This window comes from Carcharodon carcharias, chromosome 16 (genome assembly GCF_017639515.1).
Source record: "Carcharodon carcharias isolate sCarCar2 chromosome 16, sCarCar2.pri, whole genome shotgun sequence".
Classification (NCBI taxonomy): Eukaryota; Metazoa; Chordata; class Chondrichthyes; order Lamniformes; family Lamnidae; genus Carcharodon; species Carcharodon carcharias.
This window is the reverse complement of record NC_054482.1, coordinates 45,076,893-45,098,257: the sequence shown is the minus strand read 5'-3', so window position 1 is coordinate 45,098,257 and position 21,365 is coordinate 45,076,893. Positions and strand designations below refer to the sequence as shown.

The 21,365-nt window shown below is 47.4% G+C and overlaps 1 protein-coding gene across 4 annotated transcripts in view; it reads right to left on the bottom strand.

The window, feature by feature from the left end:
* The window catches only part of hmcn1 (hemicentin 1), a 725,933-nt gene that overhangs the window by 580,903 nt on the left and 123,665 nt on the right, over nt 1-21,365 (bottom strand). For all 4 annotated transcript variants that reach the window (XR_005945469.1, XM_041207700.1, XM_041207701.1 and 1 more), the window contains exon 4: nt 20,067-20,189. Coding sequence is in view for 3 of the 4 variants with exons in the window: in XM_041207700.1 (XP_041063634.1) it covers nt 20,067-20,189 (123 nt within the window). In the remaining variant the exon portion in view is untranslated. The remainder of the gene's footprint in view (nt 1-20,066; nt 20,190-21,365) is intronic.

Genomic DNA, 21,365 nt, shown 5'->3' with positions numbered 1-21,365 from the left:
CGTCAGGGACCCGTTAACCTTCACTAGACACTCCGCGGCGGTGTACAGAAGTCGGATCCGGGCGACAAAATGCGTCCCGAACCCGAAAGCTCGCAGAGTTCCGAGTAAGTATTCGTGATCCACCCTGTCGAACGCCTTCTCCTGATCGAGAGACAGGAAGGCGCTCGACAGACCAGCCCTCTGGGAATGGTGGATGATGTCCCGGACCAGATGGATGTTATCATAAATGGTTCGGTCCGGGACGGTGTAGGACTGGTCAGGGTGGATCATGTGGTCCAGCACGGTGCTGAGCCGAGAAGACATGGCTCGGGCGAAGATTTTGTAGTCCGTGCTGAGGAGGGAGACCGGGCGCCAGTTTTTAAGAAGGCGGAGATCCCCCTTCTTCGGTAGCAGGGCAATCACGGCCCTGCGCCACGAAAGGGGCATCTCCCCGGTAGCATTGCTCTCCCCCAGGACCCCCGCGAAGTCGCTCCCCAAGACGTCCCAGAACGCCCTGAAGAACTCCACGGTCAGCCCGTCTAGTCCCGGGGTTTTGCCCCTAGAAAGACCGTCGAGTGCGCCGGTCAGCTCCCCCAGACTTATAGGGGAGTCGAGCTTTCCGGCGCACTCCGGGCCGACCTGCGGCAGGTCCTCCCACAAAACTCTGCAAGCTTCCTCACTGGACGGATCCGGAGAGAAAAGGGCAGTGTAGTAATCTCGGGCAATGGCCCTGATGCCCTCCGGATCCGAGACAAGTGATCCGTCGTCGGCCAGCAGCGTAAAGAGCTGCTTACGGACCCCGTGCCTTTTTTCCAGTGAGTAGAAGAAGGGAGAGCCACGGTCCATCTCCTTAAGGAAACAGATCCGCGACCTCACGAACGCGCCCCGAGACCCGACCAGTTGCAGGTCCCGCAGCGCGCCCTTCTTCTCATCGTACACCGACCGCAGGGCCGGGTCCGCGTCGGGCTGATGGAGACGTGCCTCCAGGTCGAGCACCTCCTTCTCCAACTCCTCGACCCTGGATTTGCGTCTCTTTGTCGACCCCTTCGCGTACTCTTGACAGAAAACTCGGACGTGAGCTTTGCCCACGTCCCACCATAGCCTCAAGGAGGGGAAGCCTCCCCGCTTCCTTCTCCAGCCGGCCCAGAAGCGACGGAACGAGTCCAGGAACCGCTGGTCTTCCAACAACAGGTTATTAAAATGCCAGTGCGCGGACCCCGTCCGAGCGCAGAACGAAATGAGCTCCGCCCACACCAGACGGTGGTCCGTGCACGGAACCTGCTGTATAGAAGCAGCCGGAACGCAGGACACGTACGCCTTCGAAACGTAAAGGCGGTCGAGTCTGGACGCTCCGACTCCAGGTGACACAAAGGTGAACACGCTGGAGTCAGGATGGAGATTTCGCCAGACGTCCACTAAGTCGAAGGACCTGACCAGGTCCCGCAACTTACTCACACCTCGCGTGCAGTGCGGGGTACCGTGACGGTCCCGGACCCCGAGGGTGCAATTGAAATCCCCCCCGAGGACGATGCACTCGCCAGCGTCGATGGAGCCGAGATGAGTGGACACTTCTTCAAAGAAGCTCGCTTGCTGCTGCGTGCCCAGGGGAGCGTACACATTCACAAAGTGAAGCACCGCCCCCCCCAGACGCACAGTCAGGTGCAGCAACCGGCCTGGCACTGGCTCCTTGACCCCCAAGATCTCCGGCTGAAAATGCGGGGCCAACAAGATAGCCACCCCGCCAGAATTGGAGGCTAGGTGACTCATGTAGACCCCCCCTTGCCACTCCAGGAGCCACGTGGCTTCGTCTCCCGGAACGGTATGGGTTTCTTGCAGGAAGCACAACGCATACTTCCCGTCCCTGAGGACCGAGAAGTTCTGGAACCTGCGCTGTGCGGCCCTGCTGCCGCGGATGTTGAGGCTGGCTATAGTCGTCTTCATTGTCAAAGGTACATCAAACCTTCACCTTAAGTCATTAAAAAGAAGAAGAGGACTTTTTAGTCCTTCCTCTCCTTCAGGAGCCCAGCGAGAAACGTTTGGACCCTCCGCCGCGCGTTCCTATCCAACTCAGGAGACTTGAGAGCCTCGCGAGTGGACCAGAACACCAGCGGAAAAGAATGCCACCGGTCCAAGGCCAACTGAACCCTGTCTCGGCGACCGCGATGACTCGCCAAAAAGTCCCGGAGTTCCCTTGGGGGGATGAGGGGGGAGTCGGTGGAGGGCACCAGGGGCTCCACCGCCTCGCTTGAGAGCGACTCAGCGTAATCTCCAGCGCTCACCACGGACACCCCGTCCTCCTCCAGGTCGTCGCCTCCAGCTTCCGACCCCTCCCCCGCATTGAGTACGGGGGCTGATTCGGAGCTGCCAGCTGGCCCCACCTGTACCTCGATCCCACCCCCAGGATCAAGGCCAGAGGGGTCCTCTCTGGTCTCCTCTAAACGTTTTGGGTCAGAGGGCAGCGGCAGTTCTGATGCCCGCTCTCCTCCCGGCACCGGGTCGTCCGGGGAGCTCAGGACAAGCTCCTGACCCAAAACTAGGACGCCCGGTGCTAAGGTTTGGGAGGGAGCGGGAAGGCCTTCCTTTTTGCCGCCACCCAATGACCCGTTTACATTTTTTAAATTTTGCAAGTTACAGTCCCCCGATGAGCCAGAAGGTACCTCGGGGGTATCGAGGGTCTCTGAGTCGGGCACCACCTCAAGGGAGGTGCCTTCAGTAACCCCCGAGGGGCCCTGTTCAGGGGACTGCCGCAGGTTGACAGGGGTAACAGTGCTGGGAGTCGTTGCAGGTGTTTTGAGTTCCCCCAGAGGACAGGGTGAGATTTTACTTGGCGGAGACGCCACCACCTCTTCATCGGGGGAAGGGACACACCCAACTTCTTCAGTTTGGGCATCACCCACCTCCTCCTCCGAAGCGTGACGTCTCTTCCGGGTCAGGCTGGGGGCTAGGGAGACCTCCATTTCCGAGGCCCCCTCCTCCTTGTCCAGCCCTCCCGGACACTCCACCCTCTGGGTTTTGGGTGTTAGATACCCCGGCTCGGGGTCCCGCGTCTTTTCCCCGCCGGCCCCGGGAGCACGCGCAGAAACGACGCCGGGCCCAGCACTCGGCGCCTTAGCACCCACGGGCCCGGGAGCACACGCGGACACGACGCCAGGGCCGGATGATGTCTTTTCCCCCGAGCCGGTGCTTGCAGGTGTTTGGGGGTTTTGGGGCGTTTCAGGGGCCGCCTCCAGGCTGCGGGTCTTCCTCTGTGCCTTCTTACGGCGCAGGGGTTCTCCCACCGCCTCACCGGCAGCCGAGATGGCAGTGGCCGCCGGCGTCGCTTCCCCTTGTGGGGAGGGAGATGGAGTGGTGGCGGGGGGAGGAGGGGCGGTGCCAGCCGTGGCCGCTTGGGTGGGGCTCGTAGCCTTGGAGGCGGGGCAGTTCTTCCTCACGTGCCCCGCCTCCTTACAAGCATGGCACCGCACGCCCTCCACGGTCCAGAAGACCCGATAGGCGGTCCCCTCAAAATTGATAACGAAGGCCCCCTCCAGGCACTCCTCCTGGGCCAAGCGGACAAATACCTGGCGCCGGAAGGAGTACACATGGCGGAGGGCCGAGTCTTTGAGGCCGAGCGGGATTGGTGCAACCCCCGACCTGACCTCCCCCAATTTATTAAGGTGGGGGAGGAGGAGCTCACTGGATAGAAAAGGCGGGATGTTCGAAATAATAATTCTCTTGGCGGTGGCCTCAAGGGGGTCCACCGCCAGAAAAGTCCCGCCCACAGTGAGAATATGTAACTCTTTCGAATACAAACCTGTTTCCATCTATTTCAGATGAAGTTACATTGTTTCATAGTTTGCCGTTGTGAGATTTGAACTCTTGATAATCTTTTAAATGAAAACCAAATCAACAAAATTGGGATAAATCAGGCACAGCCCCTAATTCAGGTCAGCTGTAAAACCAAGAACAAAGTTTAAAGGAAACTTACAAACTTTAAATCAAAATGTGATTAAAGGGGTCAACAAAATACCCCAGTCCCCGCGGTGCCCACCGAGCACGGAAGGCCTCGAGAGTGCCAGCAGACACCGCGTGCTCCTTCTCCAGGGACATCCGGCAGCGAACGTAGCCGCGGAAGAGGGACAAACAATCGGGCGGGACTCCCCCGTCGATCGCCCGCTGCCTGGACCTGTTAATGGCCAACTTGGCCGGCCCAGGAGCAGGTTCACGAGGAGGTCCTCCTCCTTCCCGACCCCCTTCCGCACCGGGTGCCCATAGATCAGGAGCGTGGGGCTGAAGTGCAAACAAAACATCATGGAAGAAATACGTCGTCAGGGCACACCATCTAGGAGGAGGCTCGACGTAGAGGTATCGCTGCAGGGTCTGAAGGCGGAAAGTCGCCACCTGTGTGCGTAGGCACACTAGCACCTGACCACCCTCCCTAAGCGGGAGACTCAGAACCTCGGCAGCGACCCAGTGCAATCTTTTGTCCCAGAAGAAGTCGACTAACAATCTCTGGATTCTTGTGACAAAGTCCGGGGGAGCGGTCAAAGTGACTAGCCGATACCACAACATGGTGGCGATCAGCTGGTTTATGACCAGAACTCGACCTCAGTAAGATAGTAAGAAGATGTAACTCTTTCGAGTGCAAACATGTTTCCATCTGTTTTTTTCAGATGAAGTTACATTGTTTGCTATTGTGAGATTTGAACTCTTGATCTTGGGGTTACAAACCCAGTACCATGACCACTTGGCTATTTAGGCCAAGCTTACTATTTGGTGTAATTGATCTACTTATCAATAGGTAATAAAGAGCTCATTAACCCATGCTGAAGAACATTTTCTAACACTTGCTGTGCTCATCTCAGTGTAACTAATGCAAACAACCAACAAAGTTCTCACTGGTCAGCAATGTATTTGACGTTATAAGCAGCTGAATGTGACTTAATGGAAAAATCACTGGAGGTTTCCCATTAGGTGCCCCCAGAACTCCTATATCTGATGTAAGGTTTTGAAAACTATTTTAAAATCTTTTAATAGCCGTAATAGTATGATATTTGACTCATGGTAATGTAGTTAATGTCAGCTGTGGCTCAGCTGGCAGCAGTCTTGCCCCTGAGCCAGAAGGTGGTGGGTTCAAATTCCATTCCAGAACTTGATCGCAATAAATCAAAGCTGACACTGTTGGAGGTGTCATCTTTTGATTGAGATGTTAAGCCTCTTTCTATCCTGTCAGATGAATGGAAAAGATCCCATGACACTACTGCAAAGAAGAGCAGGAGAGTTATGCCCGGTATCCTAGCCATTATTTAACCCTCAAAAAAAAATCACAAAAACATATTATCTGTTTATGGTCACTTTGCTGTTTGTGGCAGCTAGGAAAGCATTTTTAACTATTTGCTTTGTGCAAATTGGCTGCTGTGTTTCCTACATTGTGAAAGTGGCTACACTTATAAAGCATTACATTAGCTGTAAAGCACTCAGGGGCATGCAGGGGTCACGAAAAGCCCTATTTAAATGCAAGTCCTTCTTTCTTTATAATACAATAAACATGTTTCATACCTGTCTGATGCCATACTAATGAAGTAATATCATTGTATATTTCTAGTCTGTAAATTGAGTATGATTGGATGGTTATAGCACAACTAATAGCTGGTGTACATGTCACAAGACAGTGGGCAAGATTTATTGGTCCCGCCATCAGTTAGAAAACTATTGGGGAACATCTGTCAGTTCCATGGGGAAGGCCTGACAGAATTAAGTGACCATCAGGCACTTAACTCACCACAACAAAAACAGAATTACCTGGAAAAACTCAGCAGGTCTGGCAGCATCGGCGGAGAAGAAAAGAGTTGAGGTTTCGAGTCCTCATGACCCTTCGACAGAACTTGAGTTCGAGTCCAGGAAAGAGCTGAAATATAAGCTGGTTTAAGGTGTGTGTGTGGGGGGCGGAGAGATAGAGAGACAGAGAGGTGGAGGGGGTTGGTGTGGTTGTAGCGACAAACAAGCAGTGATAGAAGCAGATCATCAAAAGATGTCAACAACAATAGTACAATAGAACACATAGGTGTTAAAGTTGGTGATATTATCTAAATGAATGTGCTAATTAAGAATGGATGGTAGGGCACTCAAGGTATAGCTCTAGTGGGTTTTTTTTTATTTTATATAATGGAAATAGGTGGGAAAAGGAAAATCTTTATAATTTATTGGGAAAAAAAAGAAGGGGGAAACAGAAAGGGGGTGGGGATGGGGGCGGGGACTCACGACCTAAAGTTGTTGAATTCAATATTCAGTCCGGAAGGCTGTAAAGTCCCTAGTCGGAAGATGAGGTGTTGTTCCTCCAGTTTGCGTTGGGCTTCACTGGAACAATGCAGCAAGCCAAGGACAGACATGTGGGCAAGAGAGCAGGGTGGAGTGTTAAAATGGCAAGCGACAGGGAGGTTTGGGTCATTCTTGCGGACAGACCGCAGGTGTTCTGCAAAGCGGTCGCCCAGTTTACGTTTGGTCTCTCCAATGTAGAGGAGACCACATTGGGAGCAACGAATGCAGTAGACTAAGTTGGGGGAAATGCAAGTGAAATGCTGCTTCACTTGAAAGGAGTGTTTGGGTCCTTGGACGGTGAGGAGAGAGGAAGTGAAGGGGCAGGTGTTGCATCTTTTGCGTGGGCAAGGGGTTGTGCCATAGGAGGGGGTTGAGGAGTAGGGGGTGATGGAGGAGTGGACCAGGGTGTCCCGGAGGGAGCGATCCCTACGGAATGCCGATAAGGGGGGTGAAGGGAAGATGTGTTTGGTAGTGGCATCATGCTGGAGTTGGCGGAAATGGTGGAGGATGATCCTTTGAATGCGGAGGCTGGTGGGGTGATAAGTGAGGACAAGGGGGACCCTATCATGTTTCTGGGAGGGAGGAGAAGGAGTGAGGGCGGATGCGCGGGAGATGGGCCGGACACGGTTGAGGGCCCTGTCAATGACCGTGGGTGGAAAACCTCGGTTAAGGAAGAAGGAGGACATGTCAGAGGAACTGTTTTTGAATGTAGCATCATCGGAACAGATGCGACGGAGGCGAAGGAACTGAGAGAATGGGATGGAGTCCTTACAGGAAGTGGGGTGTGAGGAGCTGTAGTCGAGATAGCTGTGGGTGTCGGTGGGTTTGTAATGGATATTGGTGGACAGTCTATCACCAGAGATTGAGACAGAGAGGTCAAGGAAGGGAAGGGAAGTGTCAGAGATGGACCACGTGAAAATGATGGAGGGGTGGAGATTGGAAGCAAAATTAATAAATTTTTCCAAGTCCTGACGAGAGCATGAAGCAGCACCAAAGTAATCATCGATGTACCGGAGAAAGAGTTGTGGAAGGGGGCCGGAGTAGGACTGCAACAAGGAATGTTCCACATACCCCATAAAGAGACAGGCATAGCTGGGGCCCATGCGGGTACCCATAGCCACACCTTTTATTTGGAGGAAGTGAGAGGAGTTGAAGGAGAAATTGTTCAGCGTGAGAACAAGTTCAGCCAGACGGAGGAGAGTAGTGGTGGATGGGGATTGTTCGGGCCTCTGTTCGAGGAAGAAGCTAAGGGCCCTCAGACCATCCTGGTGGGGGATGGAGGTGTAGAGGGATTGGACGTCCATGGTGAAGAGGAAGCGGTAGGGGCCAGGGAACTGGAAATTGTTGATGTGACGTAAGGTGTCAGAGGAATCACGGATGTAGGTGGGAAGGGACTGGACAAGGGGAGAGAGAAGGGAGTCAAGATAACGAGAAATGAGTTCTGTGGGGCAGGAGCAAGCTGAGACGATCGGTCTACCGGGGCAGTTCTGTTTGTGGATTTTGGGTAGGAGATAGAAGCGGGCCGTCCGAGGTTGGGCAACTATCAGGTTGGAAGCTGTGGGAGGGAGATCCCCAGAGGAGATGAGGTCAGTGACAGTCCTGGAAACAGTGGCTTGATGTTCAGTGGTGGGGTCATGGTCCAGGGAGAGGTAGGAGGAAGTGTCTGCGAGTTGACGCTCAGCCTCCGCGTGGTAGAGGTCAGTGCGCCAGACAACAACAGCACCACCCTTGTCAGCGGGTTTGATGACAATGTCAGGGTTGGACCTGAGAGAATGGAGTGCAGTAAGTTCAGAGAGAGACAGGTTAGAATGGGTGAGAGGAGCAGAGAAATTGAGACGATCGGTCTCAATCGGCCTTAGCTTCTTCCTCGAACAGAGGCCCGAACAATCCCCATCCACCACTACTCTCCTCCGTCTGGCTGAACTTGTTCTCACGCTGAACAATTTCTCCTTCAACTCCTCTCACTTCCTCCAAATAAAAGGTGTGGCTATGGGTACCCGCATGGGCCCCAGCTATGCCTGTCTCTTTATGGGGTATGTGGAACATTCCTTGTTGCAGTCCTACTCCGGCCCCCTTCCACAACTCTTTCTCCGGTACATCGATGATTATTTCGGTGCTGCTTCATGCTCTCGTCAGGACTTGGAAAAATTTATTAATTTTGCTTCCAATCTCCACCCCTCCATCATTTTCACGTGGTCCATCTCTGACACTTCCCTTCCCTTCCTTGACCTCTCTGTCTCAATCTCTGGTGATAGACTGTCCACCAATATCCATTACAAACCCACCGACACCCACAGCTATCTCGACTACAGCTCCTCACACCCCACTTCCTGTAAGGACTCCATCCCATTCTCTCAGTTCCTTCGCCTCCGTCGCATCTGTTCCGATGATGCTACATTCAAAAACAGTTCCTCTGACATGTCCTCCTTCTTCCTTAACCGAGGTTTTCCACCCACGGTCGTTGACAGGGCCCTCAACCGTGTCCGGCCCATCTCCCGCGCATCCGCCCTCACTCCTTCTCCTCCCTCCCAGAAACATGATAGGGTCCCCCTTGTCCTCACTTATCACCCCACCAGCCTCCGCATTCAAAGGATCATCCTCCGCCATTTCCGCCAACTCCAGCATGATGCCACTACCAAACACATCTTCCCTTCACCCCCCTTATCGGCATTCCGTAGGGATCGCTCCCTCCGGACACCCTGGTCCACTCCTCCATCACCCCCTACTCCTCAACCCCCTCCTATGGCACAACCCCTTGCCCACGCAAAAGATGCAACACCTGCCCCTTCACTTCCTCTCTCCTCACCGTCCAAGGACCCAAACACTCCTTTCAAGTGAAGCAGCATTTCACTTGCATTTCCCCCAACTTAGTCTACTGCATTCGTTGCTCCCAATGTGGTCTCCTCTACATTGGAGAGACCAAACGTAAACTGGGCGACCGCTTTGCAGAACACCTGCGGTCTGTCCGCAAGAATGACCCAAACCTCCCTGTCGCTTGCCATTTTAACACTCCACCCTGCTCTCTTGCCCACATGTCTGTCCTTGGCTTGCTGCATTGTTCCAGTGAAGCCCAACGCAAACTGGAGGAACAACACCTCATCTTCCGACTAGGGACTTTACAGCCTTCCAGACTGAATATTGAATTCAACAACTTTAGGTCGTGAGTCCCCTCCCCCATCCCCACCCCCTTTCTGTTTCCCCCTTCTTTTTTTTCCCAATAAATTATAAAGATTTTCCTTTTCCCACCTATTTCCATTATATAAAATAAAAAAAAAACCCACTAGAGCTATACCTTGAGTGCCCTACCATCCATTCTTAATTAGCACATTCGTTTAGATAATATCACCAACTTTAACTTTAACACCTATGTGTTCTATTGTACTATTGTTGTTGACATCTTTTGATGATCTGCTTCTATCACTGCTTGTTTGTCGCTACAACCACACCAACCCCCTCCACCTCTCTGTCTCTCTATCTCTCCGCCCCCCACACACACACCTTAAACCAGCTTATATTTCAGCTCTTTCCTGGACTCGAACTCAAGTTCTGTCGAAGGGTCATGAGGACTCGAAACGTCAACTCTTTTCTTCTCCGCCGATGCTGCCAGACCTGCTGAGTTTTTCCAGGTAATTCTGTTTTTGTTTTGGATTTCCAGCATCCGCAGTTTTTTTGTACTTAACTCACCACCGTTGGGCCTTCTGTGGGATTGAAGGACCCAGGAGCAGAAGTCACACCTGAGAACTGCTGGCCAATAAAGGCTGGCAGCTCCTTGTCGCTGTTCGTGCGGCCTGAAGTGGCAGCAACTGCCGGTAATGCAGCCGCCAAAGGCCCAGGATCATCGAGGGACACCAAACCAAAGATGTTAGGGCAGGATAGGGGTCACAGGGAGGGGTTAGCAAAATGGGGGGGGGGGGAGGTGGGAGGCAAGGGTAGGGGAGTGGCTTTCAGCAGCACCCCCTTCCTGATGTGGGTCCCTCTATCAGGTACTGAGTGCCTGACAAGGCACCTGCCCTCCAACCCCACTAAGAACATAAGAAATAAGAATATGAGCAGACCATTTAGCCCCTCAAGCCTGCTCCGCCATTCAATAAGGCCGTGGCTGATCATCTTGTGTTTCAATTTCCACATTACCATCTAACCCCAATAACCTTTGATTCACTTGCCTAACAAGAATCCATCTACCTCTGCCTTAAAAATATTCAATGATTCTAACAAATTTGATTGAATTTTTTGAGGACATGACCAGTTGTGTAAATAGTGCAATTGATGTAGTTTATATGGATTTCAGCAAAGCCTTTGACAAGGTTCCACGTGGGAGACTTATAAAGAAGGCAAATGCACATGGGATACAGGATAATTTGATAAGGTGGATTCAAAATTGGCTTAGTTGTAGGAGACAGAGGGTGATGACAGAAGGATGCTTTAGTGACTGGAAGCCAGTGTCCAGTGGAGTACCACAGGGATCTGTGCTGGTTCCCCTATTATTCGTCATTTATATAAACGACATAGATGACTATGTGGGGGAGTAGGATTAGTAAGTTTGCGGATGACACGAAGATTAGCCAGGTGGTTAACAGTGAGGTTGAGTGTCATGGGCTACAGGAAGATATAGACGGGATGGTCAAATGGGCAGATAAGTGGCAGATGGAATTTAACCCTGAAAAGTGTGAGGTGATACACTTTGGAAGGAGTAATTTGACAAGGAAGTATTCAATGAACGGCATGGCACTAGGAAGTTCTGAGGAACAAAGGGACCTTGGCGTGTGTGTCCATAGATCTCTGAAGGTGGAGGGGCATGTTAGTGGGGTGGTGAAAAAGGCACTTTATCAATCAAGGCATAGATTACAAAAGTAGGGAGGTCATGTTGGAGTTGTATAGAACCTTGGTGAGGCCACAGCTAGAGTACTGTGTGCAGTTCTGGTCGCCACATTATAGGAAGGATGTGATTGCACTGGAGGGGGTGCAGAGGAGATTCACCAGGATGTTGCCTGGGATGAAACATATAAATTATGAAGAGGGGTTGGAAAGACTTGGGTTGTTTTCGTTGGAGCAGAGAAGACTGAGAGGCGACCTGATTGAGGTGTACAATATTATGAGGGACATGGACAGGGTGGATAGGGAGCAGCTGTTCCCCTTAGTTGAAGCGTCAGTCACGAGGGGACACAAGTTCAAGGTGCAGGGCAGGAGGTTTAGGGGGGATGTGAGGAAAAAACTTTTTTATCCAGAGGATGATGATGGTCTGGAACGCGCTGCCTGGGAGGGTGGTAGAGGCGGGTTGCCTCACATCCTTTAAAAAATACCTGGATGAGCATTTGGCATGTGCCAAGTGCTAGTAATTGGGATTAGGTAGGTAAGTCAGGTTTTTCTCACATGTCGGTGCAGACTCAATGGGCCGAAGGGCCTCTTCTGCACTCTGTGATTCTGTGACTCCGCCTCCACCACCTTCTGAGGCAAAGAATTCCAAAGTTGCATAACTTTGAAAAAAATTCTCCTCATCTCTGTCCTAAAAGGGTGAGCCCTAATTTTAAAACAGTGCCCCTGGTTCTGGGCTCACCAACAAGAGGAAACATCGTTTCAATGTCCATCTTATCAAGGCAGTTCAGGATCTTGTATACTTCAATCAAATCACCCCTCACTCTTCTAAACTCCAGTGGAAACAAGCCCAGTCTGTCCAACCCTTCCTCATAAGACATTCCAGGTATCAATTCAGTAAACCTCCTTTGAACGACCTCCAATGCATTTATATCCTTCCTTAAATAAGGAGGCCAAAACTGCATACAGTATTCGAGGTACGGTCTCACCAATGCCCTGTATAACTGAAGCATAACATTCTTACTTTTATGTTAAATCCCTATTGTAATATAGGATAGCATTCCATTAGCCTTCTTAATTACTTGCTGTACCTGCATACTAACTTGTTGTGACTCATGTACTAGAACACCTAGATCCCTTTGCACCTCAGAATCATGTAGCCATTCTCCATTTAAGTAATACTTTGCTTTTTTGTTCTTCCTGCCAAAGTGAACAACTTCACATTTTCCCACATTAAACTCCATTTACAAGAACTTTGCCCACTCACTCAAATTGTATATATCTATCTGCAACCTCATGTCCTCTTTACAACATACTTCCCTACCTATTTTTGTGTCATCTGCAAATTTAGCTACCATGTCTTCACTCCGCTCATCTAAGTCATTGTTGTAAATCATAAAAAGTTGAGGCCTCATGACAGATCCCTGTGGGACTCCACTCATCACATCCTGTCAATCAGAAAAAGATCCATTTATGCATACTCTCTGCTTTCTGCTAGACAGACAATCTTCTATTCATGCTAATATGTTACCCACTACACCATGCACTTTTATTTTCCGTAATAATCTTTGATGTGGCACCTTATCAAATGCCTTCTGGAAATCCAAGTACAATACATCCACAGGCTCCCCTTTATCCACTGCTTCAAAAAACTCCAATAAATTGGTTAAACATGATTTTCCTTTCATAAAACCATATGGACTCTTCCCTATTGCCTTGAGCTCTTCTAAGTGCCCAGCTATAGCCTCCTTAATGATCGATTCTAAGAGGCCATAGGAAAACCTGACAGGCATTGCTGGGTGGTCCACGTGAGGTGCAGCAGAGCCATGCAGCTCCTATTTAATCCATGAGCCACCACTTAATTGAGGTGGGCTAAGGGATAATTGGTGCCAACTAGCTCGTTAATGAGGCTGATTAACATCCTGCTGCTGGGGTGAGTGGAGAGGCTTGGCCTAAATAGCCAAGTGGTTATGGTACTGGGTTTGTAACCCTGAGATCAAGAGTTCAAATCTCACAATGGCAAACTATGAAACAATGTAACTTCATCTGAAACAGATGGAAACGGGTTTGTACTCGAAAGAGTTACAGATGCTGCCAGACCTGCAGGAGTTAGGAGGCTGGTAAAAAGACCTGGGGTGAGCGGAGTTCCCCCATCAGGCTTCATGTCCCCAACTTAATTAGGGACAATTTTCCAGATTCCAGGAATCTGATGTGGGTACTTCTGCCCAATTCCCTGAACCCCCTCATGCCTGCTCCAGAAAGTTCAATCAAATTCCATCTGGTGCCCCCAAGGAATGCCAATACAAGATTTCTTTCATTCAACATTCCTTCAACAAAGCAAAGTGAATGAAAAGGGCTTCCAGCTTCCACTCCATTCAGTTCTCACTATTTTCTAACACCCTCCATATTTCTTCAAACTTAATCAAGGAAATTTAGTCAAAAGTTTCACTAAAGTGACATTGTATAAACAGAAATGGTGGTTAACGCATGCAATTCCAGTTTGATACAATACAGTAACCAACACAACAAGCTTTGTCCGGAACTATAAAAAGTCAACTTTTACTCAATTTGAATGCACTTTCTACAGCCTTAAGATAGAATCATAGAATGGTTCCAACATAGCAGGAGGCTGTTTGGCCGGTCTAATCCGTGCCATCCCTCTGTAGGAGTAATTCAGCTAGTTTCACTCCTGCACCCTTTCCCTGTGATCCTGTGCACATTATTTATCTTCTTGTGCTTATTCAATAACCTTTTGAAAGGTTGCTTCCACCACATTCTGGAAGGCTGTGCATTCCAGATACTAACCATTAGCTATAACAAATATGCTTTCTCATGTCAACGTTGATTCTTTAGCCAATCATCTAAAATCCATGTCTACCAGTTCTTTATCCCACCGCCCCCCCACCCCCCACCCCCACCAACAGGAACAGTTACTCCTAATTACTCTATCTCGACACCTCAGGGTTTAGAACACCTCAATCAAATCTTTTCTTACCCATCTCTTCTCCAAGGAGCACAGCCCCAGCTTCTCCAATTTATCCTCATGATTAAGTATTTATTAAATCTTTTATGCACCATCTCTTAAGCCTTCCCACCATTCCTAAAGTGCAATGCTCAGAATTGGACACATTATTCTAGATGAGGCAAAACTATTGTTTTGTAAAGGTTCATCATAACTTCCTTGCTTTTGTACTCTATGCATCGATTTACAAAGCCCAGGTTCCCATATGTCTTTTTGGCCACTTTCTCAACCTGCCCTGCCAACTTCAATGATTTGTGCACACATACCTACCCCCAGGTCTTTCTGTTCCTGCACCCTTTTCACAATTGTACCCTTTAGTTTATATGCCTCTCTTTATTTTTCCTACCAAAATTTGTCACTTCATATTTCTCTGCATTAATTTTCACCTGCAATTGTCCACCTATACCACCAGTCTGCCTATGTCCTCTTAAAGTCTATCACTATTCTCCTCACAGTTCAAGTTTGTCATCTGCAAATTTTGAAGTTGTTCCCTTTACACCCAAGTATAAGCCATTATTTTATATCAAGAAATGCAATGGTCCTAGCACTGACCCCTTGGGAACAACACTGTATGCTCAATTTGTGCCAAATTATATAGCTAATTATATCAAACTCAACCAACTTAACAAATGACATTGTCCATCATTAACCAGTCCTGTTCATATATATGATAAACCATCATCAGGATTGTGTGATCCCGATATCCTGCTTAATATTGTAAGCAATTGACCCTCCAACTTAAAACTATTTTTTATATTAATGTTTCAGACTCCTTGCTGACTTTGTGTCAAATTACACACTATTGTATTAAAGCGTATATGCCAAAATTGTGGAGGGCAAATCACAGCAACATGTTCTCCACCCTGTAATTTTTTTTTGGCATGCATTTGACCCCCTTCCCTGCCCACACAGTTCCAAACCCTGGAATTTCTCCTGATGTTGTCTGCTCTTTATACATGGCTGCATCTCTGTATGAAAGTGATGTGTACAGACCGTGCTGAAGCCAGAAGGTCTTTTTGACTTGCAGTCATAGACACTGAACTGGAGGAAATCTGTACCTAATCCAAATCTCAGCTTCAGAATATGAATTTCTTAATGATGTGACCAGGTTCGTAAGGAATGTAACCTTGCTAATTTTGACAAAATCCATCATATATTTATCTTGAATGGTGAGGGGTGGTGCCTAGAGTCAAGATTGATCTGAACTGTGGAAACTTGGGAAATGTCCAACTAAATCCAAATTGCTCCAACTTGGCCTAGCTGGGATTTGGAAACTACTTTGAAGCTCACAGTTAAAGGGAACAATTGTGGAATTAATGAGTATAATATGGTAGGCGTAAACTTTTCCTACAATCAATTGTGAACTATTTCTCTGTAACTCTGAAATAGAGATGAAACAAAGGACCATATCATACTATGATCACTATGCTTTCAGTAATCTGCACACCACACAGAAATGGAACAAATAGGATAAAAAGAGAATGTATAAAAAATATGAACTTGACTATGCTAAAGAAAAACATTATTTTTTAAAAGGCAGAATATAACTTTCAGGGGTGCAACCTAATCTTGAGGGACAGGCAAGATTCTTAAACCATTATATCTCTGCTACATTTTTGACACTGGCTAATGCCCACTGTTTTGTAAATAATACCTGAATATTTTCATATGATCTCATGTTAATTACTTCCAAGTTTTTGATTGCATTTACTCTTCTGTTTCCACTCACTTTGCCAGAAGAGAAAATGTGGCTTTAATTGAAAATGTATAAAGTGTCTTAACGTGATAAGCAGTACATTTGTGCTTCAGGGTACTTTGATAAAGTATACGCCATACCTCAGTCTCAATACTTCTGCCAAACTAACCAAAGCGACATTCTTTATCACAAAAAGTAAACCACTAATATTGAAAGAATAATGTTTTTTCTGGATTTATTCAACACATTTCTTCAATTAAAGATTGTATCAATCATACTAACATTTGTTCCCAAAGGTTTTGTTCAGTGACCTTTCCATTCTTTTACAGAACCTTAAGAACAAGTCTTTGTGTGTCAATAAGTATTGAACTTACATACGCTGCTGTATATTATACACATCTGTGCAATAATTCAAGACACCCACTAGAGTGTAACATTTTAATGTCTACTGATACAGAACTGTAGAGAATGAAATAAAGAACAGAACAGTCTCCAGTTTCTGCAGCAACAGGAAAAACTGTTTAATATATGAACAAGTTCAATATATCGGGAAAACCACAGGAAAGAGGCTCTATCAGTTCAATCTATAACAGTGTTACTTGAATGGAGGGGATAAAGATTGGGCCAGAAAGTACTGTCGCTGCTCCTTAAATTTCTATGCCCTTTTGTACCAGAAGTTGCTGGAATTTAGAGATCCAAACAGCACATTTGTGAACAAGGCAAGCAAACTGTATGCCTCCTTAACAAATCAAAGTATGAAAACATAAGAAATAGCAGCAGGAGTAGACAATATGGCTCCTTGAGCCTGCTCAGCCATTCAGTACGATCATGGCTGATCCTCTGCCTTAACACCACTTTCTCACCTGCTCTCTGTATCCCTTAATTCTGAGAGATCAAAAATCTATCTATCGCAGCCTTAAATAGACTTGTTGCCCACTCACTTAACCTGTGTAAATCTATTTGCATCCTCCCCATAGCTTACATGCTCACCAGCTTTGTATCATCAGCTAAGTTGGATACATCATTTCTCTGTCTCTTCATCTAAGTCATTACAATAGATTGTAAATAGCCGAGGCCACAGCATTAATCATGTAGCACTCATTGGTTATACCCTGCCAACTTGAAAATGCCACGTTTATCCTTACTCTTTCCTTCCTGTCCGTTAACCAATCCTCCACTCATGCTAATATATTATCCTCAAGGAATGGAAGGAATTCCAACTGGGGAAGGAGTCCAGAGGGGTGGATGTCCAGGTACACATGCAAGCGAGGCCTCAGATGAGTCCATGACTGCCTCCTAGGGAGCGAACTGAGGATGGGTGTGGTACGAGGGAATGGTGAGAATGACCGCAGGCAGATTGAGGCAGTAGGCTGGGAGGGTGAAGATGAATTGGTATCGGTAGACGGGACAGCGGGGGTGGTTTGGTGGGGACTCGGGGGCAGAAACGGACTCTGGGGATGGGAAGGAGGAGATTGGGGAGGTTACTGTAGATGGGGGTGGGATTTTTGGGAAGGAAGAGAACATGAACATTCACCTGGGCATCCCTGAAAGAAAAGGGTTGTGGCTGTTAGGTCACGGAGGGGAGGTGGAAGGTGATGTCAAGGGGGGTCGACAGTGATGGGGGAAAGGAAATGGGTCACTGGGGTGGGGGTGGGGGGGGAAGGTGGGCGTGGAGAGGATGCAAGCACACAGCAAAAAAAAAAAATAGCAGGACCATGCTTGATAAATCAAAAAGGAAGGAGGGAGAAAATAGCAAATTACAAACTGGTTAGCCTAACATCAGTAGTAGGGAAAATATTAGAATCTGTTATAAAGGATGTGATAACAGGACACTTAGAAAATATCAATGGAATTAGACAAAGTCAACATGGATTTATGAAAGGGAAATCATGTTTTACAAACGTACTGGAGTTTTTTGGGGAAGTAACTAGCAGAATGGATAAGGGAGAACCAGCGGATATGATGTATTGGATTTTCAGAAAGCTTTTGATAAAGTCCCACACAAGAGGTTAGTAGGCAAAATTAAAGCACATGGGATTGGGGTTAATATATTGGTATGGATTGAGAATTGGTTAGCAAACAGGAAACAGAGAGTAGGAATAAATGGTTCTTTTTAGGAGTGCCAGACAGTGACTAGTGAAGTACTGTAGGGACCAGGGCTTGGGCCCCAGGTATTCACAATGTATATCAATGATTTGGATGAGGGAAGTAAATGTAATATTTCTAAGTTTGCTGATGACTCAAAAGTTGGTGAGTATGTGAGCAATGGGGAGGGTGTTAAGAGGCTTCAAGGCAATTTAGAGACCTTGAATGAGTAAGCAAATACATGGCAGGTGCAGTATAACATGGATAAGTGTGAAGTTATCCACTTCAGTAGAAAAAAAACAGAATGGCAAAGTATTATTTAAATGGTGACAGATTCGGAAAAGTTAATCTACAAAGGGACCTGGGTGTCCTTGTATACCAATCACTGAAAGCAAGCATACAGGTGCAGCAAGCAGTTAAGAAGGCAAATGATAGTTGGTCTTCATTGCAAGAGGGCTTGAATACAGGAGCAAGGATGTCTTATTGCAGCTGTACAGGGCCTTGGTGAGACCACACCTGGAGTATTGCATGCATGTTGGTCTCCCTATCTAAGAAAGGATGTACTTGCCATAGAGGGAGTGCAGCCAAGGTTCACCAGTCTGATTCCTGGGATGGCAGGATTGTCATATGAGGAGAAGTTGGGCCAACTAGGCTAAACTGGAATTCAGAAGAATAAGGGGGGATCTCATTGAAACATATAAAATTCTGACAGGGCTGGACAGACTGAATGCAAGGATGATGTTTCCTCTGGCTGGGGGGGTCTAGAACAAGGGGTCACAGTCTCTGGATATAAGGTAAACCATTTAGGACTGAGACGAGGAGCAACGTCTTCACTCAGAGGGTGGTGAACCTATGGAATTCTCTACCCATAGAAGGCTGTGGAGGCCAAGTCACTGAATATACTTAAGAAGGAAGTAGATAGTTTTCTGTATTCTAAAGGCATCAAGGGGTATAGGGAGAGTGCAGGAGTATGGTGTTGAGATAAAAGATCAGCCATGATCATATTGAATGATGGAGCAGATTCGAAGGGCCAAATGACCTACTCCTGCTCCGATTTTCTATGTTTTTATGTGTCTAAATCAAAATTGAAATGAGAGTTGTAATGGGTGAGATCAGGTGCTACATGCAGATCCTTCCCTTGTCACACTGACCTCAATGTCCTGAGCATTTTCAGTGCTACCTGTTGGGGATTGCTTTCAGTTACCCATCCGAGCTGACCTGCATCTCTGCCTGACCACTGAACTGTCAAAGGCCTATTAAGGCCTGTTAAAAAATAACTAATATAATTAACTGAGCTGCACGTCCAACCTTAAGGTTGGCGGGCAGACGAAGAGCCCAGGCGGCCTTCGTATTTATCATGAAAACTCATCCACGGGCGGGATGAGGTTTCATGAAGGGCTTTTGAAATAAATAATGGACATGTCCCAGCTCATGTGACATTTTCACATGAGGGGACATGTCCTTAAATTTTTTTCCCACTTTTATTCAAATTTCCATAACTTAAATAAATCTCCTTGAGGCACCTCCATGCCTCAGAGAGATTTCTGCACTCTTTTATGCACATACGCGAAACAGCACAGGCCCTGACTCAGGGAATCCTCCCCGCCCACACAGGGAGCACTCAGCGCTTCCAGGCACATGTTATGTCATGATGGGCGGGCCTTAATTGGCCTGCCCACGTAAAACGGCGGCATGGACCCGATTTAGGGTGCCAATTGGGTTCACACCTGCCCCCACCTGCCCCTGCACAACCACCCCGATGGGGGGAAGTTTCTGGTCAATGTGTTGTTAAACACACAATTCTTTCTTAAAAGATTTCTTTACTATAAAAACGAATAGTCAGTACTGTTGAATGCTGCCAATCATGAAAAGACTAAGAGAGAGGCAAGGCAAATCAAATAATAAATACATGATACAAACTTGAGCTTTAAAAATCTGTAGGTAGGAGGGTAAGAGAGAGATAAGTTAGAATAGAAGAGGCTTGATTTCAACATAGCAACGATGGAAAGATAGAGGAAAACCAGTTAGAATGGCTGTTGTATATAAATATATGGTCATAAATGTTGATTATAGTTAATCTATTAATCTTGAAAATATTCTCTCAAAAGCTATCTTCCTTGACTGAAGTGGCACTTAGCCCTAACAGACATTAAGTACGTTTACTTCCTACTTTACCTCATTCACTTGTTTCTTGTCGAGGTGGAAAACCTGGCCAGAACTTGTGGAAGCAATTTCCTCGTATACTTTATAACCAACATGGCTCCGATCGCCACAGTCTCCAGTTAGCACGAATACAACCTATCGAAAAGGGAAAAAAATGCAAATCTGAATACATGCAAGTTGTATTATATTAACTCCAAACATTTCCGTCACTGCTATTGGAGATAAAACAGCCATGTCAGGTGATTTATTACTATGAAAGGTTAAAGGGCTGATTGAATAGGTCAGTGTTATTGTCTTTTACTATGAATATCCTTCTGTTTCCAAATTTATTTCTACAATCCTGATGTTAGCTTCTAAAATATAATGACACTTTCCAAATTTCTCATTATACTTTTGACACGTAAAAATATCAAACAGTTATAAAAAGGAATCAAAGGGGTGAATTTTCTCCTGCCGGGTAGGCTGGTTGAGAGTGGGTGGGTGCAGAGCCGATGGCCGCCCGCAATCGGCTGCGGGCGGCCATATCGCATGGACAGGCCAATTAAGGCTGCCCAGCGTGATGCAAGCCCGGAAGCACTCAGTGTGGGTGGGAGAAGAGGGAGAGTCGGAGGGTCACAGAGCTGCCTCAGGCAGATTGAGTTCAGTTATAAAGAAGACAAAAAAAAATTTTTTCAGACATGTCCCCTCATGTGACAGTGTCACATGAGCTCGTACATGCTTATGAATTTATGAAAAATTTTAATTAATTAATAAATATGAGACCTCATCCTGCAGGTGGATGAGGTTTCACAAAAAATGCAAAGGCTGCCTGGGCTCTTTGCCTGCCCTCCAGCCTTAAGGTTGGACAGGCAACCCTGACAATCACTTTAATTAGTTTATTAATGGCCTTAACAGGCCTTTGACAGTTCAGCGGGCATGCAGCCGACTTCGGTGCGTGCCAGCCGAACTAAAGGTTGGAATGACGGGCAGTGACATCGGGACGGATGCCCAACATCACCGCATGCCATTTTACCCATCGGCGTGCGGGGCTGGGCCAGAAGATTCTTCCCAAAGCCTCTGAAAGATAGGAATTACCTCCACCTCTCAAACTTTCCTTGATCTTCTTCCTTTAGTCCTCCTTTCCAGCAGGCAGTGACTCATCCCAATATTATGGTTTGAGAGGCACCAGTAACCCTCTAGGACCATGATCATTGATCAGTCCTTTATATCTGAGTATGGATAATGAGTGCCAACAAGCAATGCTATCATGGGGTGCCTTCACAGTTAAATTAAAATCAGCGATCCAACTTGAATATTCTCCACCAAGGGTCT